Source organism: Leucopleurus acutus (genome assembly GCF_964270905.1).
Source record: "Leucopleurus acutus genome assembly, chromosome: 13".
NCBI lineage: Eukaryota > Metazoa > Chordata > Mammalia > Artiodactyla > Delphinidae > Leucopleurus > Leucopleurus acutus.
The window spans coordinates 23,498,312-23,517,058 of record NC_139155.1 but is presented as its reverse complement, the minus strand read 5'-3'; the positions used below and the strand labels follow the sequence as shown (position 1 = coordinate 23,517,058).

The 18,747-nt window shown below is 37.2% G+C and overlaps 1 protein-coding gene across 1 annotated transcript in view; it reads left to right on the top strand.

Annotated features, from left to right (window-relative positions):
* ME2 (malic enzyme 2) overlaps positions 1-18,747 on the top strand; it is a 53,887-nt gene that overhangs the window by 14,191 nt on the left and 20,949 nt on the right. The window contains exons 3-10 of the mRNA XM_082852464.1: positions 6,935-7,068; positions 9,632-9,781; positions 12,379-12,454; positions 13,872-14,033; positions 14,345-14,448; positions 16,927-17,036; positions 17,132-17,229; positions 17,525-17,638. Coding sequence (XP_082708590.1) covers positions 6,935-7,068; positions 9,632-9,781; positions 12,379-12,454; positions 13,872-14,033; positions 14,345-14,448; positions 16,927-17,036; positions 17,132-17,229; positions 17,525-17,638 — 948 coding nt within the window. The remainder of the gene's footprint in view (positions 1-6,934; positions 7,069-9,631; positions 9,782-12,378; positions 12,455-13,871; positions 14,034-14,344; positions 14,449-16,926; positions 17,037-17,131; positions 17,230-17,524; positions 17,639-18,747) is intronic.

Genomic DNA, 18,747 nt, shown 5'->3' with positions numbered 1-18,747 from the left:
ATGCTTACCTGCACACTGAAGAGTCTAGTTAAGGGATTTTTATCAATATTGACTCATGTGGAGAAATGGCATGTATCTAAAGGAAAATAGCTCAAGATCAGCCGAAGTGTAACTGAAAGTAGGGTCCAGCTGCTCGCTGCTCAAAAGCCATTAAAGAGGCAAGATTGATGGAAAGTTAAGTTTGCTTTATTTTGGATGCCAGCAATGAGGGGGGAGGGCAGATGCCCGTCCAAAGGCATACACGCCCCCCACAACCAGTGGGCAAGAGCTTTCATAGGTCGAGGGAGGCGCCTACATGCAGAAGCAGCACAGTCAGCTCTGACAGTCATCTTGACATTGGTCATTGGTGGTCCGACCAGTGTCACCTTGATTGTTTTAGGTACAGTTAATCTTCAGTTCCAGGGTCGGTTCTCATTTCTTTGAGGCCAGTTCTCGCAATTGTGGCAGCTTATGTCATGGCTACAGCCTGGTCATCACATAGTTAACTTCTTCCACCTGGTGAGTGTTTCAGTATCTATAAGACAGCCCCCAGGATACAGCTCAGAATGTTATCTGTAGCCCTTAAGGAGGCACTAAAGGGCCTTGACTATGCTTAGACTAAACAATTATTATGTGGTCTCCTTTGACTGAGGACATGGGGGTGGGCAAAGACCATAGAGTCCTGCTCTGTTGCAGAGGGAGGTACACTTCTGTGTAAATCGGGAGGGCATTGCGGTTGTGTAGATGAGCAAAAGAGGTTTGGTGGAACAAGTGGCATTGGAAGACAGAAAAGAGTAGGAGAAGGGCAGGTGAGAGGAAGGTTGTTTCTGCTGACTGTTAAAGAGCTAATCAAGACATCTATTTTAAACTATGTTGTCTTCACTTACACCAGGCCAGCAAATTTAAGAATTTTATCAACTATTAACATAAATACTTAATACATAAAATTATTTCTTTAATAATCATTTTAATTTCTACTGTACATTATAAATAAAACACTTTTGAGTGTCTCTTAAATCTAAATGGGAGATAGGCAGTGAAACCATGTGTAGCTACTCATTTATCTTTGGCAATAGGATAGGTAAAGCACTTTTAAATGAACACAGTTCATTTAAAACTGTATAAAAATACAGGGGTTTTAACCCCTTTATATTTTCCAGCCTTAGATAAAATCTTGTAAGGAGCAACATGAGGCACAAAGGATTTAGTGATTTGAGTCTTCTCCCCCTTTTTTCATTATAAAAGTTCATGAATTTTGTAGGTCTTTACAAAGAACCAACTTTTGGTTTAATCTTTTAATTTTTCCAATTGTTTTTTTCTATTTTATTTATTTATTTTCACTGTAATCTTTATTATTTCCTTCCTTCTTGCTTCAGGTTTAGTTTGTTCCTTTTCCCCCCTAGTTTCTTAAGATGGAAGGTTAGGCAATTGATTTGAAATCATTCTGCCTTTTAAAGTTACATTTACAGCTACAAATTTCCCTTAGCATTATTTTCACTGTATCCTATAAGTTTTGGTATGTGTGTTTTAATTCATCTGGAAGTATCTTCTAATTTCCCTGTGCTTTCTTCTCTGACCAATTGGTTTTTAGGAGTGTGTTGTTTAAGAACAAAGTATTTGTGAATTCCCCAAATGTCCATTATTAATTTCTTTTATTTTTAATTTTTTAAATTTATTTAATTAATTTATTTATTTATGGCTGCATTGGGTCTTCGTCGCCATGCGCGGGCTTTCTCTAGTTGCGGTGAGTGAGGGCTACTCTTCATCATGGTGTGTGGCTTCTCAATGCGGTGGCTTCTCTTGTTGTGGAGCACGGGCTCTAGGTGCACGGGCTTCAGTAGTTGTGGCACGCGGGCTCAGTAGTTGTGGCTTGCAGGCTCTAGAGCGCAGGCTCAGTAGTTGTGGCTCACAGGCTTAGTTGCTCCGTGGCATGTGGGATCTTCCTGGACTAGGGCTCGAACCAGTGTCCCCTGCGTTGGCAGGCGGATTCTTAACCACTGTGCCACCAGGAAAGTCCCCCATTATTAATTTCTAATCTCATTGCATTGTGGTTGAAGATCATACTTTGGGTGACTTAAATCCTTTCAGATTTATTGAGACTTGTTTTATGGCCTGATGAATGGTCTGTCCTGGGGAATATTTCTTGTGCACTTGAAAAGAATGTGTATCCTGCTTCTTTTGAGGGGAGTGTCTGCTAGGTCTAGTTGCTTTATGGTGTTGTTCAAGTCTTCTTTTTCCGTGTTGATTTTCTGTCTAGTTGTTTTCTCCATTATTGAAAATGAGATATTGAAATTTTCAGCTTGTTGAATTGTCTTACTCCCTAATTCTGTCAGTTTTTGCTTCATGTATTTTGTTATCTAACGAAATATGTTTATAATTGTTGTATCTTCTTAATGGATTGATGCTTTCAGCAAAATGCCCTCCTCTAGTAACATGTTTGTTTCAAAGTCTATTTTGTCTGTTACTAACATAGCTACTCCAGCTCTCCTTTGGTTACTATTGACATGGTGTATCTTTTTCCATTCTTTTACTTTCCACCTATTTGTATCTTTGAAACTTTCCACCTATTTGTATCTTTGAATCAAAGTGTGTCTGTTGTAGTCAGCATATGATTGGATCATGTTTTTTTATCCATTCTTCCAATCCTTTTAATTATAGAGTTTAATCCATCTACATTAGTATAATAACTAATAAGGTATGATTTATGTCTGCTATTTTGCTATTTGTTTTAAAATGTCTTATGTGCCTTTTGTTCCTCTTTACTCTATTGTTCCCTTCATTTGTATTAAATTTTCTATGATGCCATTTAAATTCCCTTGTTTTTTCTTTTCCTGCCTATTTCTGAGTTATTTTCTTAGTGGTTTGCCCTGGGGATTACAATTACCATCTTTAAAACAGTCTAGTTCAGTTTGATACCAATTTAATGTAAACAGTACACCAAAATTTTGCTCCTGTAGAGGTCCATCTCCTTCTTTTGTGCTGCTTCGTCATACAAATTACAGAGTACAAATTACATTTTATACGTCGCATGACCGTCAACACAGATTTATAATTACTGCTCTATGGAATTGTCTTTTAAATTGGGTAAGAGAAAAAAAGACCTACAAACAAAAAGTACATTTATACTGTCTTTTATATTATGCAGTCATTTTATCCGTGTTCTTTGTTTCTTTGTGTGGATTTGAATTATTGTCTAATGTCTTTAATTTAGGCCTGAAGGACTCCCTTTAGTATTTCTTGTGAGACGAGTCTGTTAGCAATGAATTCTCTGTTTTTGTCTATCTGGAATGTCTTAATTTCTCCATTTATTTATTTATTTATTTATTTATGGCTGTGTTGGGTCTTCGTTTCTGTGCGAGGGCTTTCTGTAGTTGCGGCGAGTGGGGGCCACTCTTCGTCGCGGTGCGCGGGCCTCTCACTATCGCAGCCTCTCCTGTTGCGGAGCACAGGCTCCAGATGCGCAGGCTCAGTAATTGTGGCTCACGGGGCAAGTTGCTCCGCGGCATGTGGGATCTTTCCAGACCAGGGCTCAAACCCGTGTCCCCTGCATTGGCAGGCAGATTCCCAACCACTGCGCCACCAGGGAAGCCCAATTTCTCCATTTTTGAAGGAGGAATTTGTAGGATTTAGAAATTCGTGGTTGACAGGTTATTTTTCTTTCAGCACTCTCTATGGCCTCCGTGGTTTCTGATAAGAAATCAGCTGTTACTCTTTTTGAGGATCCCCTGCAGGTGATGAGTCACTTCTCTTTGCTTTCAGATTTCTGCTGTCTCTGGCTTTTGACAGTTTGAATATGATGTGTGTAGGGGTAGAGTTCTTTGAGTTTTTCTTGATTGGAGCTATTGAGCTTCTTGGATGTGTGGATTAATGCTTCTTATCAAATTTGGGAGGTTTTTAGCCATTATTTTTTCAAATATTCTTTAGCCTTTTCTCTCCTCGCCTCTGGGCCTCCTGTTATGTACGTGTTGGTACTTTTGCTGGTCTCTCAGGTCTGTTCACATTTATTCCTTATTTTTCTTTTTGTTTGTTGTTGTTTTTAATTTTTCCTTTCTATTTCTCAGACTGGATCATCTCAGCTGACCAATCTTTAAATCTGATGATTTTTTCCTTCCACCACTCAAGTCTGCTTGTTGAGCCCCTTTAGTGAATTTTTTATTTCAGTTGTTGTAGTTTCAATTCCAGAATTTCTATTTAGTTCCTTTTTTATCTTCTCTGTTTATCAGTATTCTCTATTTAGTAGGATGTCGTTCTCATACTTCTTTTTAGTTCATTAGACAATTTTTTTTTAGTTTTTTTGATATATTTAAAATAACTAACTTTTTTCTTTTTTTAAATTGAAGTATAGTTGATTTACAATGTTTCAGGTATACAGCAAAGTATATTCTTTTTCAGATTCTTTTCCATTATAGATTATTACAAGATATTGAATATAGTTCCCTGTGCTGTACAGTAGGTCCTTATTGTTTATCTGTTTTTTATATAGTAGTGTGTTAATCCCAAATTCCCAATTTATCCCTCCCCTAGAATAACTAAAGTCTTTGTCTAGTAAGTACAATGTTTGGGCTTCCCCAGGGGCAATTTCAATTAACTGCCCTTATTTCCTGTATATGAGTCAGACTTTATGTGTTTTGTTGCTGTTGTTGTTTGTTTGTTTATTTTTTGCATTCCTTATGATTTTTGGTTGAAAACTGGGCTTTTAAAATAATGTGGCTGCCCTGGAAACCAGATATTCATTCCTCCCAGTCGTTTCTGAACTAATTCCTTCTTCTTGTTATGTATGCCTACTGAAGTCTCTGCTTTGTTAACTTAGTGATCAGCCAATGATTAAACAGAAACTGAAATACCTAGAACCATTAAATCTCCCATTCTTTGCCAGGGGGCTTTGTGTACCTGCTGGGGTGTGCCTTCAGGACTCAGCCAGGCAGTTTACACCTAGGCATCAGCCTTCACTTCCTGTTTACACAGAGCCTCAAGGTTAGCCAGAGGTGGGAGCTTAGGGCTTTCTCAGGTCTTTCCTGGACATGTGTACAGCTGTGCATATGACCTTCTAGGTTCTCAGGAATATGTCTCAGCATTTCAAAGTTCCCCATGGACATCTCATTTCTCAGCTTTTCCTTTTCAGCTTTTTGGTTATTAGCCTGTTGTTTGCCCAACTGTTACCTACTGCCTTGGGGAGCTGCTATGTTAAATAATTGCCTCTGATTGTTTTCAACAGACCCTTCTGGCGGGAAAGGCTGTTCACACTGCCTGAGCTCCAAGTCAGGTCAAATAAAGACAGCCTTGCAGATAGGGTCTTCCAGGTCAGATAATAACAGTTTCCTGGATATGGGGCTTTAGAAAAATCTCCAAACCCTCCTGCCTTCTCCAGTGACTGCCAGGCTCTGATTTTCAAAGCGATCGTTTCACAGTGATTGCGTTTTCAAGGTTACTGTGGAGCTGGGGAGGGGAGATAAGAACAAGGCAAGTTAAAATGCCATGAAGCTTGCTGTTCTCACTGAAATTCAGCAGTTTTTCTTGAATAAATGCTCTCCAACTGCTGAAAGCTTTGGTTAATTTCCAGAATTCTGATCATTTGGCCAGGGTTCTTGTTGCTTTTATGGAGGAAAAGATTTTTAGAAGTCCTTTCTCTGGCATTTTTACTGACATCCTTGATTAAAAAAAAAAAAATTTAACCCATAGCTGAATACCAGAAACTGAAAAAGAATTTATTACATAGGTTAATTTTTCTTAAGTAGCATTCTTCCTTCCCCCTCCCTCCGTTCAGCCTCACTCCTTTCCAGTCACAGTAGCCTCTTAATTTGGTTTGTGTTCTTTCAAACTGTATTCTGTTGATTTCATTTTTAACGTATGCATACATCTGTATATAATATGTACTTTACGGGGGTTCTCTAAACATAATAATTAACAGTGAATTTGTTTTGATTTTCAACTTGACTTTTTCTCCTGTGTATCTGGGAGATCTTTCTACTGCACACTTAGAGATACATGTTTAAGTGTTTTTATGGAAATACCATAGGTTGCTAACTCTTCCATAATTGATGGACTTTTAGTTAGTTTGTAATAGGCAAGAGAACTGGAAACAGTGCTACAACTAATCTCTTCATATACGCGTCTCTATATATGAATATATCTCTAGGATAACTAACTAGAAGTAGAATTGCTTTGTGTGCATTCAAGATATGGAAGCGACCTAAGTGTCCATCAAAAGATGAATGGGTAAAGAAGATATATGTACACAAAATAGAATATCATTCAGCCATAAAGAAGAATGAAATTCTGCCATTTGCAACAATATGGGTGGACCTGGAGTATTATGCTCAGTGAAATAAGTCAGACAAAGGCAAATACTGTGTGATGTCATTTATATGTGGAATCTAAAAAACAAAACAAGTGAATGGATATAACAAAACAGACTCACAGATATAGAGAACAAACTAGTGGTTAGGAGGAGAGGAGAGGCAAGGGGAGAGGGGCAAGATAGGGGTAGAGGATTAAGAGGTACAAACTACTTTGTATAAAATAAATAAGCTACAAGGATATATTGTACGGCACAGGGAAATATAGTCATTATTTTATAATAATTTTAAATGGAGATTAATCTATAAAAACATTGAATCACTATGTTGTACACCTGAAACTAATATTGTAAGTCAACTATACTTCAGTTAAAAAAATAATAAAGTATGTGCATTTTAAAAAAATCTAAGAGTACTTTGAAATTGGCTTTCAAAAAGCCTAAACCAGTTTATATTCCAGCAATGGTATGTGAGAGTAATTCTTTTACCATACCCTCCCCAGTACTAGATATGATCAATCTTATAAATTTATGAAAGTCCGGGCAAAAATGATATCTTGTTGATCTTTTTAAGTTTATGTTTAAATTATGTTTGGTAGGACGCACCATTGCTACCCCTGTAAGTAATAATTTTTAATCCTTTTGTTTTTTCCTTTTTAGGGGATGGCATTTACATTACAGGAACGACAAATGCTTGGTCTTCAAGGACTTCTACCTCCCAAAATAGAGACACAAGATATTCAAGCCTTACGATTCCACAGAAATGTGAAAAAGTTGAATGGCCCTTTGGAAAAGTAAGAGTTGATTAGATGTTTAGTTTTTTTATTGGTGTTCTGATCAGAAAAATTGGGAGTATTATGATTATTATCGCATGAGAAATATACAGTCTCAATGAAACTTTTGTTTTAGTCAGTTGGTTTATAATGATTGTTTCCTTCACTTATTTTCACTATTGTAAAATTTAGCAGAAATCAATATTTTATGGTTAAAATCACAGAGCATTTCAGGTTTGAATGGAATGTTAGAAGCAGAGGCTATCACCTAATTTGCACCCATTCTATTCAATAACTTTTATTGATCACCTACTTTGTGTGTGCCATTGCTAGCCACTGAGGATATAAACTGGGTGATAGATAGGGTGGCCATGTAATATATCGTCCAATCCCAGACACTTTGGGGAGTAAAAAAGAAGTAACTGAAACTGTCCCGGGCAAATTAGAATGTATGGCTACCGCAGTAACTCACAGCCTAGCCTGCCTTCTAGGAGCTCATCAATAGATGGCTATACTATGACTGTCATTGTATAGCACAGTGAGAAAGAGGGACCTGTAGAGTACATTCTGAAAATGTGAAGAGGGGTGCCTGCCGCGCTTGGGGAGTCACTTCCTGGAGGAAGTGATGCCTGAGCTGAATTTGAAACAATATGTTACAAGGAGCAGGCAAAATGAGAAAGAAGGGCAGGGTATTCTGGTAGAGGGGCCAGTCTGACTGTAGAACTAAAAATATTTATTGGGTTGATAAAATATAGGGGATTACTGGATATTGGTGACTAGTGAGAGTGGTTTCTTTACATTATGGGGCATATATATATACATGAAAATATATATAGTCTCGAACTCATGTTACCATGGAGGGAAGACAAAGTCAAGAAGTGGCGTGAGAGTTAAAGAAGAGGGAGGAGAGTGTTAACGGGACCTGAAGACAGGAAAATCTGAAGTGTATATATGTGTGGTGGGGGGCAGGGAATGACAGAAAAGGACCCCAGAGAGTGTGCCAACTGAGCTGCATTTGGAGAGCATGAGTAGAGGACTGTGCCTGGTCAGAGGGGGTTCCAGGCAAAGGGTGTGTTGGCGTATGCTGCAACTCCAAGGTCAGAGTTGTGGTGCATTTGAGGAAGTGAAGTAATCAGTATGAAGATGAGGCTGGAAAGTAGTCATTGAGGTCTAGTTAACTATTTTAGGAGCTTAAGCCTATTAAACTGGCATTTGGAAGCCATTCAGGGAGAATAGAAATGATCAGAGGTATGTTTTTAAGAGAAGAATAGGATTGGAGCAGGGGAACAAAATTGTGAGAATAGAGACTACAACACTGTAAAACATCTATACTCCAATTAAAAAAAAAACTAACTTTACTATATTTATTTTTAATTTTTTTCAACAATACCTCTGTGCTCTTTTAATCTTTGGTTACTTATTCTGTAGTTTTTAGCTTAATGGTTTGTTTACTAAACAAACATAGAAGCTTTAATCCTAAAATAAAAAAATAAAATAAAGGCTGTTGCTTTGATGCCTGTGTTGTTAATCAGGTTTGAAAAAAAAAGGTTCTTGAGGTAGCCCAGGTGAGAAGTGACGGTGGCTTGGGCTGGGTGGGGATGGAGGGAGGAAATAAATATTTGAAAGATATTTCACAGGTAGTCTCTGTGGGACATACTGATTTATTAGGTTGGGGTGGGGGAGGGTGGGAGAGGAAGAAATCAAGAATGGACTCTGGATGGATTCCCATTTGATCAGATGATAACAAGAGGAGAAACAAATGTGGGGAAAAGGCAATGAGTCTGTTTTAGACATATTTAATTCAGTGTGATTACTGGTTTTTCAGGCCAACATCTCCCTGTTTTCTAACCTTTATTCTTTAAAAGCTGTTATTTATATATTTATGTGAATTGACCATTGCCTCCTTTTGTGCTACCTGTGTGCCCTGTATAGAACTTAAAATGCCTATAAGCCTCCTGGATTATAAACTCCATGAGGGAAATTCCCTGGTGGTCCAGTGGTTAGGATTCCTTGCTTCTACTGCAGGGCAGCATGGGTTTGATCCCTGGTCAGGGAACTAAGATCCTGCATGCCATGTGCTGCAGACAGATGGATGGATGGATGGATGGATGGATGGGTAAATAAATAAACAAACAAACTCACTCCACGAGGACAGGGGCACTTCTTACATCCCTGGAGTTCAGAATAGTACCTGGCACGTAGTATTTTGTAAATATTTGAATGAATGCCACTTTATTTCCTTATTTACATGTCAGTCACCTTGAAGATTAGGTCCTTGAAGGTGGGGCCTCATGGTAATTTTTGTGTTTCCAGTGCCTGATACAGAGCCTGACTCACAGTTAGAGCTCAATAAATGTTACCTGTTGGTTCTGTTATTACTCTTTTCATCATCACCATCTACCATTTAAGCACATTTTTATTTTTGTTGATTTTTAGTCCTGGGTATTATGTAATGATAATATAGGGTTTTGTTTTCCAGGGGGAGGGAGTCCTCAATTTTAGATGTTTAGATTTGACTTCAAAGGCCAAAGTCTTTAGCCTAATGCTGGCTGATGTAGACATTATTTGCTGTGCTTAATTTCAGATACATCTATATAATGGGAATACAAGAAAGAAATGAGAAGTTGTTTTACAGAATACTGCAAGATGATATCGAAAGTCTAATGCCAATTGTATATACACCAACAGTTGGTCTTGCCTGCTCCCAGTATGGACACATCTTTAGAAGACCTAGGTAAGGCTTATTTTTAAAAATATATTTGCAAATGACTATTGCGTAGAAAAAACATCACTTCATAGCCCCTATTACATTTCTATTTTATGTATTGCAGTCTTATCCAACCACATTTCCCACCTCACAAAAGCTTAATTTGGACCAAAAGGGATTAATAAAAATCTAACATGTCATATCCTTTATTTTGTGGAAATACCATCATTTATTCCTAACCTTCTTTAAGTATTTATGATTGTTAGAGGAAATGGGCATTTTTGTACCAAAAAAAAAAAAACCCCACAGTATACTTAATTTTGGTGGCATATTCTGCAGAATAATCATAAAAGTGTTTGACAATCTGGCCAATTAAGAGATAGATTCTCATTTTTTTATCAGCTTTATTTCTATTGTTTGTCCTTTTTTATGAATTTACACAAATTTTACTTTCAGATAGTTCAAGTACCTCCAAATATTTTAAGTGGAAAGGGTACTGGAATGAGCATTGGCTCAAGTCTTTGAATAAGTTACTTTATTCCTCCGAATCTGTTTATCATAAGGTAGGAATACCAGTATCTTTCAAAGAGCTGCTGAGAAGGTCAGATGAGGAAACTGATGTGACAGTTTTTTGTAAACTTATAAGCATTGTATAAATGCTATTTTTACTTAATTTGAGTTTTCTTCTCTGTTCCTCTAACGTGTAATCATTTTCCACAATCCTTATGTTTTTCCCATGTCCTGCTTACATATTGATGCAAATGTAGAAATGCAAACACTGTGTGATAGCATTTATCTTCAGTCTCCTCTCATGTAGTGTAGTGGCTTTCAAACTTTAATGTGCGTATGAAACATCTGTGGGGCTTACTTAAAATGTTCATCCTTGCCAACTTTCCTCTCCTTCCTATTCCCAAGATTCTGATGAAAAAGAGAAAGGTCTGGAGGTCCGGATTGTAATGAACACCGTCGGTGATGGTGTTGCAGGTATTCCCCGGAAGACACTTTGAGAACACTGTCTGTTCTGTCCTATGTGCTGCCATCAATTAATATGTCTAAGCACTTCTGTGGTATAACCCAGCTGTTCAGCTCTTTTATAGTTTCATTTTCACTTATAATAGTACTTCCCAATCCAGATTAAAGGACAAAGGAAAACAAAAAGATACTGATGCCTGGGCCCCAACCACAGAGATTCTGATTCAGTTAGTCTAGAGTTGGGCCCAGGTGTTGCTGTTTCATAAAATCTCCTGGTGTGATTTTGATGTGCACCCAGAGTTGAGAACTCACATGAAACATAAAGAGCTTTTGGGTGAGGGCAGATACTGTGTATCATTTGTGCAGTGGCAGTGGTTTTTTGTTTGTTTTGTTTTTTACATAGAAGATGGTCAGTAGGTCTTGGTTGTTTAAGTCCAAGCTAGTTAAATCAGAATCTCTGGGGTAGAACCCTGGCATTTTAAAAAGCTTATCAGATGGGCTCCCCTAGTGGCGCAGTGGTTGAGAGTCTGCCTGTCCATGCAAGGGACGTGGGTCGTGCCCCGGTCCGGGAAGATCCCACATGCCGCAGGGCGGCTGGACCCCGTGAGCCATGACCGCTGAGCCTGCGCGTCTGGAGCCTGTGCTCTGCAATGGGAGAGGCCACAACAGTGAGAGACCCGCGTACCGCAAAATAAATAAGTAAATAAATAAAATAAAAAGCTCAGCAGATGATTCTACTATGAAGCTCTGGTTGAGAAACCGTTTAAACTGATTTAAGCTGGGATAGTAATGCCAAAGTTAAGATGTCGATGAGAAGAATGGATAAGCATCAAGTTCCTACTGTATAGCACAGGGCACTGTATTCAATAGCCTTTGATAAACCATAATGGAAAAGAATATGATAAAGAATGTATATATGTATGTATAACTGAATCACTGTGCTGTACAGTAGAAATTAACATTGTAAATCAACTATACTTCAATAAAATAAATTTTTTAAAAAGGATATCAGTGAGAAAGTTAAGAATCAGTTTGAAGGCACTGGGAGCCCATTGGCCCTCGTCTTTACTTGGCCTGTTTTCTAGAACCTATGTTTCTTTTTTCTGTCTCTCTTCCTGCCTTCCTCTCTTCCTTTATTGAAATCTGAATTATCTCAATTGGATAACAATATACAATGTTTAAAATAACTTTTTACTTTTTCCTAATGCTTCAAGGATGGATTTTTTATGTGAAATTACTATAGTTTTCTTCTCTCCCTTCCTGCTCCTTCAGATTTCAAATTTTCAGTTTCAGTGGCTTTTGACAGTAGTTTACTTAGCTTTATCGTGCTTTCCTGCATTGGTGGGTTGTCTTTATATTGCTTTTTAGTGGAGGTATATTGAGTTTATTTGAATAGGAGATGTGGATACATTTCTTCTTGGGTAAAAATGATCACATCATTTAATAATAATCTTTGTTGCAGCTACTGTGTGAACAATGCAATTACAGTTTGAAGTGGTTGAAAATAAACCTGTGTGACTTAGGTAAATCTGCTTGGAAATGACAGTGTCTTGATGTTTTACTAAAATATCTAAATATTCCAATTATGAACAAAAACTTAGAAAAAACCAAAAACTGTTGTGAAATGCAAAAGTGTTTTTGTTCTGTTGCAGGGGATTATTTATTTCAATCTCAGACAGAGGTCATGTTAGATCAATTGTGGATAACTGGCCAGAAAATCATGTTAAGGTACTAATAGTACAACCTTCCTTTCACAATGTTTCTTCTTTCTATGTAAGTTACCTCTTACAAGGCAGAATTTTCAAGAACAGTTTTTTTTCATTGTTGCTCTGATTTATTTTGTACTTGCCTACATGTAGATTTAGTGCTCTGAGGAAATCATGATAGTAATCATAAAATGGGTTACTGGTATAGAGTTTGCCCTGGGAAAGCAACTGGGCCTAGTAAGGTGAGCCTGTTCACTTCAGTACCACTGGTATCTCTTGCCTTCTCTATTTTCCTTTACTTTTTCAGTTAATATTATTCTAGGTAAAGAAAATACATTAAAATGCCATAAAAACTTTTATTCTGGTGGGCAATGGGGAGGATTCATTATGTCTTTTTTCTTCTAATTCTAAGATAGATTTAGATCCTTAAGCAAATATACCACTCTTAGCATTTCAAATTTAGCAAATATAAACAGCTGCCAATCTGGCTGTCTTTCATAAAACAAAAACTAATGACTTCTTTAAGATCTTTTGGTAGGCTTTAGTGTTTATTACAGGCAGTAATCTCAGTTGCCTTTATTGTGTGTTTTCCTCACCAAAATAATCTTTGATGAATTATCATTTGTTCTAATAACCTAAAAAAATTTTGGTCAGATAATTAAATTCATAGTATCCTCTTAAAACCTTGTAGGTGTATTTTTTATTCTAGATTTTTTTCTCCATTGCTAAGGTTTTTCTTGTTTGGCTTCAGTTATTATTTGGAGTAACATGTTATTTCTAAACTCTTTTTTTCTCTTAGGGTTAATCTTTATCAGAAGTTCCCCTCTCCCCTTTTTAGTCATTGTGAACATATTCAAGTTGATCCTCTAGTCAGAAGCATTCTACTCCTAAACCAAAGACACAGGGAAATCAAATCTAGTTAATTCTCCTCTTTACATCTATATTCTAGAAACCCTAGAATTTTAAGTATTCTTGGTTGGTTAACTTTGAAAGTTAGTTAAGAAACAATTTTATTTTTAAAAGTGAGAGTGAAACTATGTGAAGAGAATCTTTTTTTGAGGTTTTCTGTTTTGTTTTTAACAGTAGCTTTTCTGAGATAAAATTCACATACAATGCAATTCACTGGCTTAAAATGTAAATTCAGTAATTTGTAGTATATTCACGGAGTTGTGCAGCCATCGTCATTGAGAACATTTTCATCACAGCTCCCTCATCCCCACCCTGCCAGAAAAGCCCTGTACCCGTTAGTGTCACTCCCCACTCAGCCCTAGACAACCACTAATGCACTTCTCTCTCTGTAGCTTTACATGTTCATGTGAATGGAATAATCTAATACGTGCTATTTTGTGATGAAGAGAATCTTTTTGTGAATGTGTTTCTTAAGTGCTCCATTTTGGACAACTTATAATTTATTTTACTTTATCTTATTTGTAATTAAGGCTGTTGTGGTGACTGATGGAGAGAGAATTCTGGGTCTTGGAGATCTGGGTGTCTATGGAATGGGAATCCCAGTAGGAAAACTTTGTTTGTATACAGCTTGTGCTGGAATACGGCCTGATAGATGCCTGCCTGTGTGTATTGATGTAGGAACTGATAATCCAGTGAGTAAAATCATTTTCCCCCTTTGACCCTTCTCCCATATTAAAAAAAAAAAAAAACTGCTTTATTACATTCCTCTTTTGAAGAAATATAAGAAGAGAAAATTCTGTGATTAGATATTAGCCTTTGTCTTAAACGCCTTTTAATATTTATGCAAATAATAGTAAATTAATACTATTAAGTTTTTTGAAGAAGGGCAATAAAGTTTTAAAAATTATTAACTTCTTTATTTTACAATTTTCGTTTTATAGAATGTGTTTAAACTGGTTATATAACAGAATGCTTTTATTTTTACGTTTGTTCTCTTTTATAGGCACTCTTAAAAGATCCATTTTACATGGGTTTATATCAGAAAAGAGATCGATCACAACGTTACGATGATCTGATTGATGAGTTTATGAAGGCCATTACTGACAGGTATTTTTTAAAAGTTTGAGTATATGAAAGCATCTCTTAAAAAAAAAAAAGGAACCACAGTTTTGTTTTCCTTTATCTTTTGTGAAGATAGGTAGAAGGAGATTAAATTTTGGAGAACTTAGGTTCTTTCCTGCCTGTGGTGATACCCTCTGCCTTGCCTTCCTGAGTTATCTGACATCTTGAGCACACTGAAATCTTGAAGTCTGCACTCACTGCTCCTAAAATCCCCTCACTGTGCGGTTCTTTCAGCCCTTGGCATCCAGGCTGACTCCACCATTCCAGTGAAACCCTTGTGCAGCTTTCGTGTTTTAAATTCTGACCATTTGGTCTTCTTCTCTCTCCTCCTCTTTGCAGCATCTGACCAGGTTTTCCACTCCTACATCCTTGAAATTGTTTTCTCTTGACCACTAAAAGACTTTCCTAACTTGGTCTTTCTCCCACCTTTTTTCTTTCCTTTGTCATCTCCACTGGTTTTTCTTCCTCTCTTATTAAATGTGGGTGAATACATAGTTCTCTTCTCTTCTCATAGTCTTGTAAGCTATGACCTTTATGCACGTGACTCCTAAGTCCATGAATACCCATCTCGGTAGTCCCACATCCCTCTGAGGCTTGGGTTCCCAACAGTTGAAATCCTCCATCCAGACATTTTGTTGCTCCTTCATATTCATGTCCAGAACAACTCCTTCCCTTTCTAAATTGCCTATCTTCTGTAAATCCAGCCTCTAATAATGGCATTAACATGGTTGACAGGGTTGTCGCCAGACCTTTGATCTTGGTCTAATCTTTGACTCTTTCTCCTCCTCCATCAACCCCGTATAGTGTCACTCAATCCTTACATCCAGTTGGTACTATCCCTTAAATGCCTCAGAAATATATCTCCTCTTTTCCGTTGCCACAGCCTTTCTGCAGATCTTCATCTCTCTTTTGGATTCTTTAAAACCTTCCTCCAACTTCTCTCCATTTCCTCTCCACCTTACCACCAGCTTAGTCTTTTAAAAACATGCACTTTGTTATATCATTCTTTTGTTTGAAATCTATCAGTGGTTTCATGTTGCCATAGGGTAAAGTCCAAACTCTATGATCTAGCCCTGCCCTACCTTGTAGATTATTGGTACATGGAAGATAGTAAAAAATTAACTCCTGGGCTTCCCTGGTGGCGCAGTGGTTGAGAGTCCGCCTGCCGATGCAGGGGACACGGGTTCGTTTCCCGGTCCGGGAAGATCCCACATGCCACCAAGTGGCTGGGCCCGTGAGCCATGGCCGCTGAGCCTGCGCGTCTGGAGCCTGTGCTCCGCAACGGGAGAGGCCACAACAGTGAGAGGCCCGCGTACCGCAAAAAAAAAAAAAAAATTAACTCCTTTTCAGAATCAAAGTTGACATATCTAAAACTAAACTTTTTATCTTCCCCAAAATTGCCATCTCCTCCCCTTCCCCTCATTTCCTTACCTTGGACAATCAGATAGTATCTCTTAGTCATCCAGGCTGCCTTGGCATTTTAACAGCATCTCTCTCACTTCCCAGGTGGTCCTCATCGTCAACTTCTTTTTGTTCATTCTGATGTCTCATAATTGTCCCTTTCACTTCCTGTGGCTTCTGCTTCAGATCTTCTTGTCGTCCTCTCATAATAGCTGCCCAGCTATTTGTCCTTCTTTCTCATCTCTCCCCAGGTTGATATATGCTGTGTATCGCTGGCAGGTTTATCCTTCCTAAAGAGAGTCTCAGATGAATTCTTCCCTTCTCTAGCCTTCAGTGATTCTAGATCAGATACGGAATAAAGTCCCCATTCCCTAATTTTGCATTCATCGTTCTCCGTTATCTGGCTCCAACCTACCTTAACCAACTTCTCCCTTATACTTTCATATAGACCCTGAAATGTATAGCCAGACTGTTGAAAATTCAGGGTCAGCAAAATACACCTTGTTTTTCTTTCTACCGCTTTACTTTTTGTTGTTCTTTCAGGACCCAAATAAAGTCCCACCTCCTTTTCAAGCCTTCCCTTACTCCACCCCACCAAGATGATTGATATCTTTTTCTGAATGCCAGTCAACTCATACAGCAATTATTCTTTAACCTCTTATTTAATATATACTTTCCTGTGTTGCTGTTTAACTGTGAATGTAATGAAAATTCACATATCAAATATATACTTTTTGAGACTCAGAGACAAAATCTCTTGCTTTTTAGGAAGTCACTTGTGCTGGACACCCTCCTAGACACTTGGTAATAGTTTATGCAGATTAATATCCCATAGGCCCATCATAGTGCTACATTCATTTTAAGAACCCCATATATTTTTCTGAATGAGTAATAGATTTTTCTACATTTTGAGTTCTAGTCTTTCACAGACTGAAAATTGCCAGATGACCTTAAACGAACTTTGTACATTATTTTAAAATGTGATCATAAGGACTATTAGACAGGAAAGCTGTTTAAAAGTGGTATTTTCAACACAACTATTATGAGCTTTGCTGTTTTTAGATATGGACAGAACACACTTATTCAGTTTGAAGACTTTGGAAATCATAATGCATTCAGGTTCTTGAGAAAATATCGAGAAAAATACTGTACCTTCAATGATGATATTCAAGGTAAAGCAAAAGAAAACCTTAGGTTTTTGATTCCTACTTAAAATTTTTTTTAATGTGCCTACTTTTTACTTTACAATGTTTTACTTGTCTTACAGGGACAGCTGCAGTTGCTCTAGCCGGTCTGCTTGCAGCCCAAAAAGTCATTGGTAAACCGATCTCAGAACACAGAATCTTATTTCTTGGAGCAGGAGAGGTAAAGTTCCTATAAGCTTTTAGGATTGAAAACCAACACTCTCCTTTAGAATTGGAAAATGGGGTATAATGAACTTATAATTTTGTTGAGATAGAGGGTGTGAATTCAAGATCAGTGTTGTGAATAGGTAATTTCAAATGTTTGGAAAGAATATCACAAAGAATCAAACTTTGTGTGCTTTGTAAGGGAAGAATAGGCCCAGTATTCCTCATAACATAATTCTCATAAATAAAGTAATTTAGTATTGCGTCATACTCTAGTCCTTGTTTTTCAAAATTTATGTTTTGTTGCACAGGCTGCTCTTGGAATTGCAAATCTTATAGTTATGGCTATGGTGGAAAATGGCCTCTCAGAAGAAGAGGCGCAAAAGAAAATTTGGATGGTTGACAAATTTGGTTTATTATTTAAGGTAAGGTACTTAAAATTTGGAGAAGCAAAAGAATGTTGTTATAGTGATATGTTTAGGTTTTTTTAATATTCAAATCATAATCTCTGTGTTGGCACCAGACTTATTCTTTCTTGCTTTATTCTCTGACTCTTGACCCGTCTAAAACCTACTGGTTTTTCATAGGAATTCAGAAGTTTCTAATTAAATCATTAGCAGGACATCTGATATTTGAGCAGAAATTCTTTAACCCTTTGGAGATCATAATCTCTTGTAGGAATCTCATGGAAATCTAAGGACCTTTTCCCCAGAAAAAGGCACATATTCCTAAGGTCAAATGATGGATAATAAAGAGTTTTATCCCAGATCAACTTGGTATCCTTTGGACCTACCTGCCTTCCTATCATTGATTGCCATTTTTAGTAGCTTAAGAAATGCCTTATATCTTATACTGTGTAACACATTGAAATGTAGGTAAACTGTCTCATAGTTGAACTTATCCAGTACACAATGCTGCTGTATTTTTGCCATATATATTGATATAGAGGTTACTTGTCATCTACACCTTTGGGCAAGCTTATGCTAGTGTACTTTGCTCCAGTTCTGAAATCTTTTCTTAATTAGTACCAGTATTCTATTAGTACAAAAAATAAAATGAAAAATTAAAGTATGTGAATGAAAAATCTTGAATGCTTAAATTATAACTAATTTTTTTAAGTATTTAAAAATGTACCAGACATTGTGATAAGACTTTACAGGTATTATCTCATTTAAAGTTTTTTTAAAAAGTCTCATTTGATCTTATCAAAAATTCAGTGAAATTTTACAAATGAGGGAAAGAAGTTTAAAAAGGTCAGCTCACTTTTCCAAGATCATCACCTTATAAGTGATGGAGGTAGGATTCAAACCCAGGTAGCCTGACTGTGAATCCTATGCTCTTAATCATTCAACTGTGCTGCCTCCCAAAGCTGTAACTGCCATATTTGCTTGTATGTAAGATACAAGGATTACAAGACATTGTACTTGGAAGGCTATTGGGAGGTGTATCTGTTTTTACTAGTACACAGTTATGTTGGTGTTTCTTTTTGGGATGTTGGTTTTTATAAATGTTTTGTGATTCTTTATCATATTTG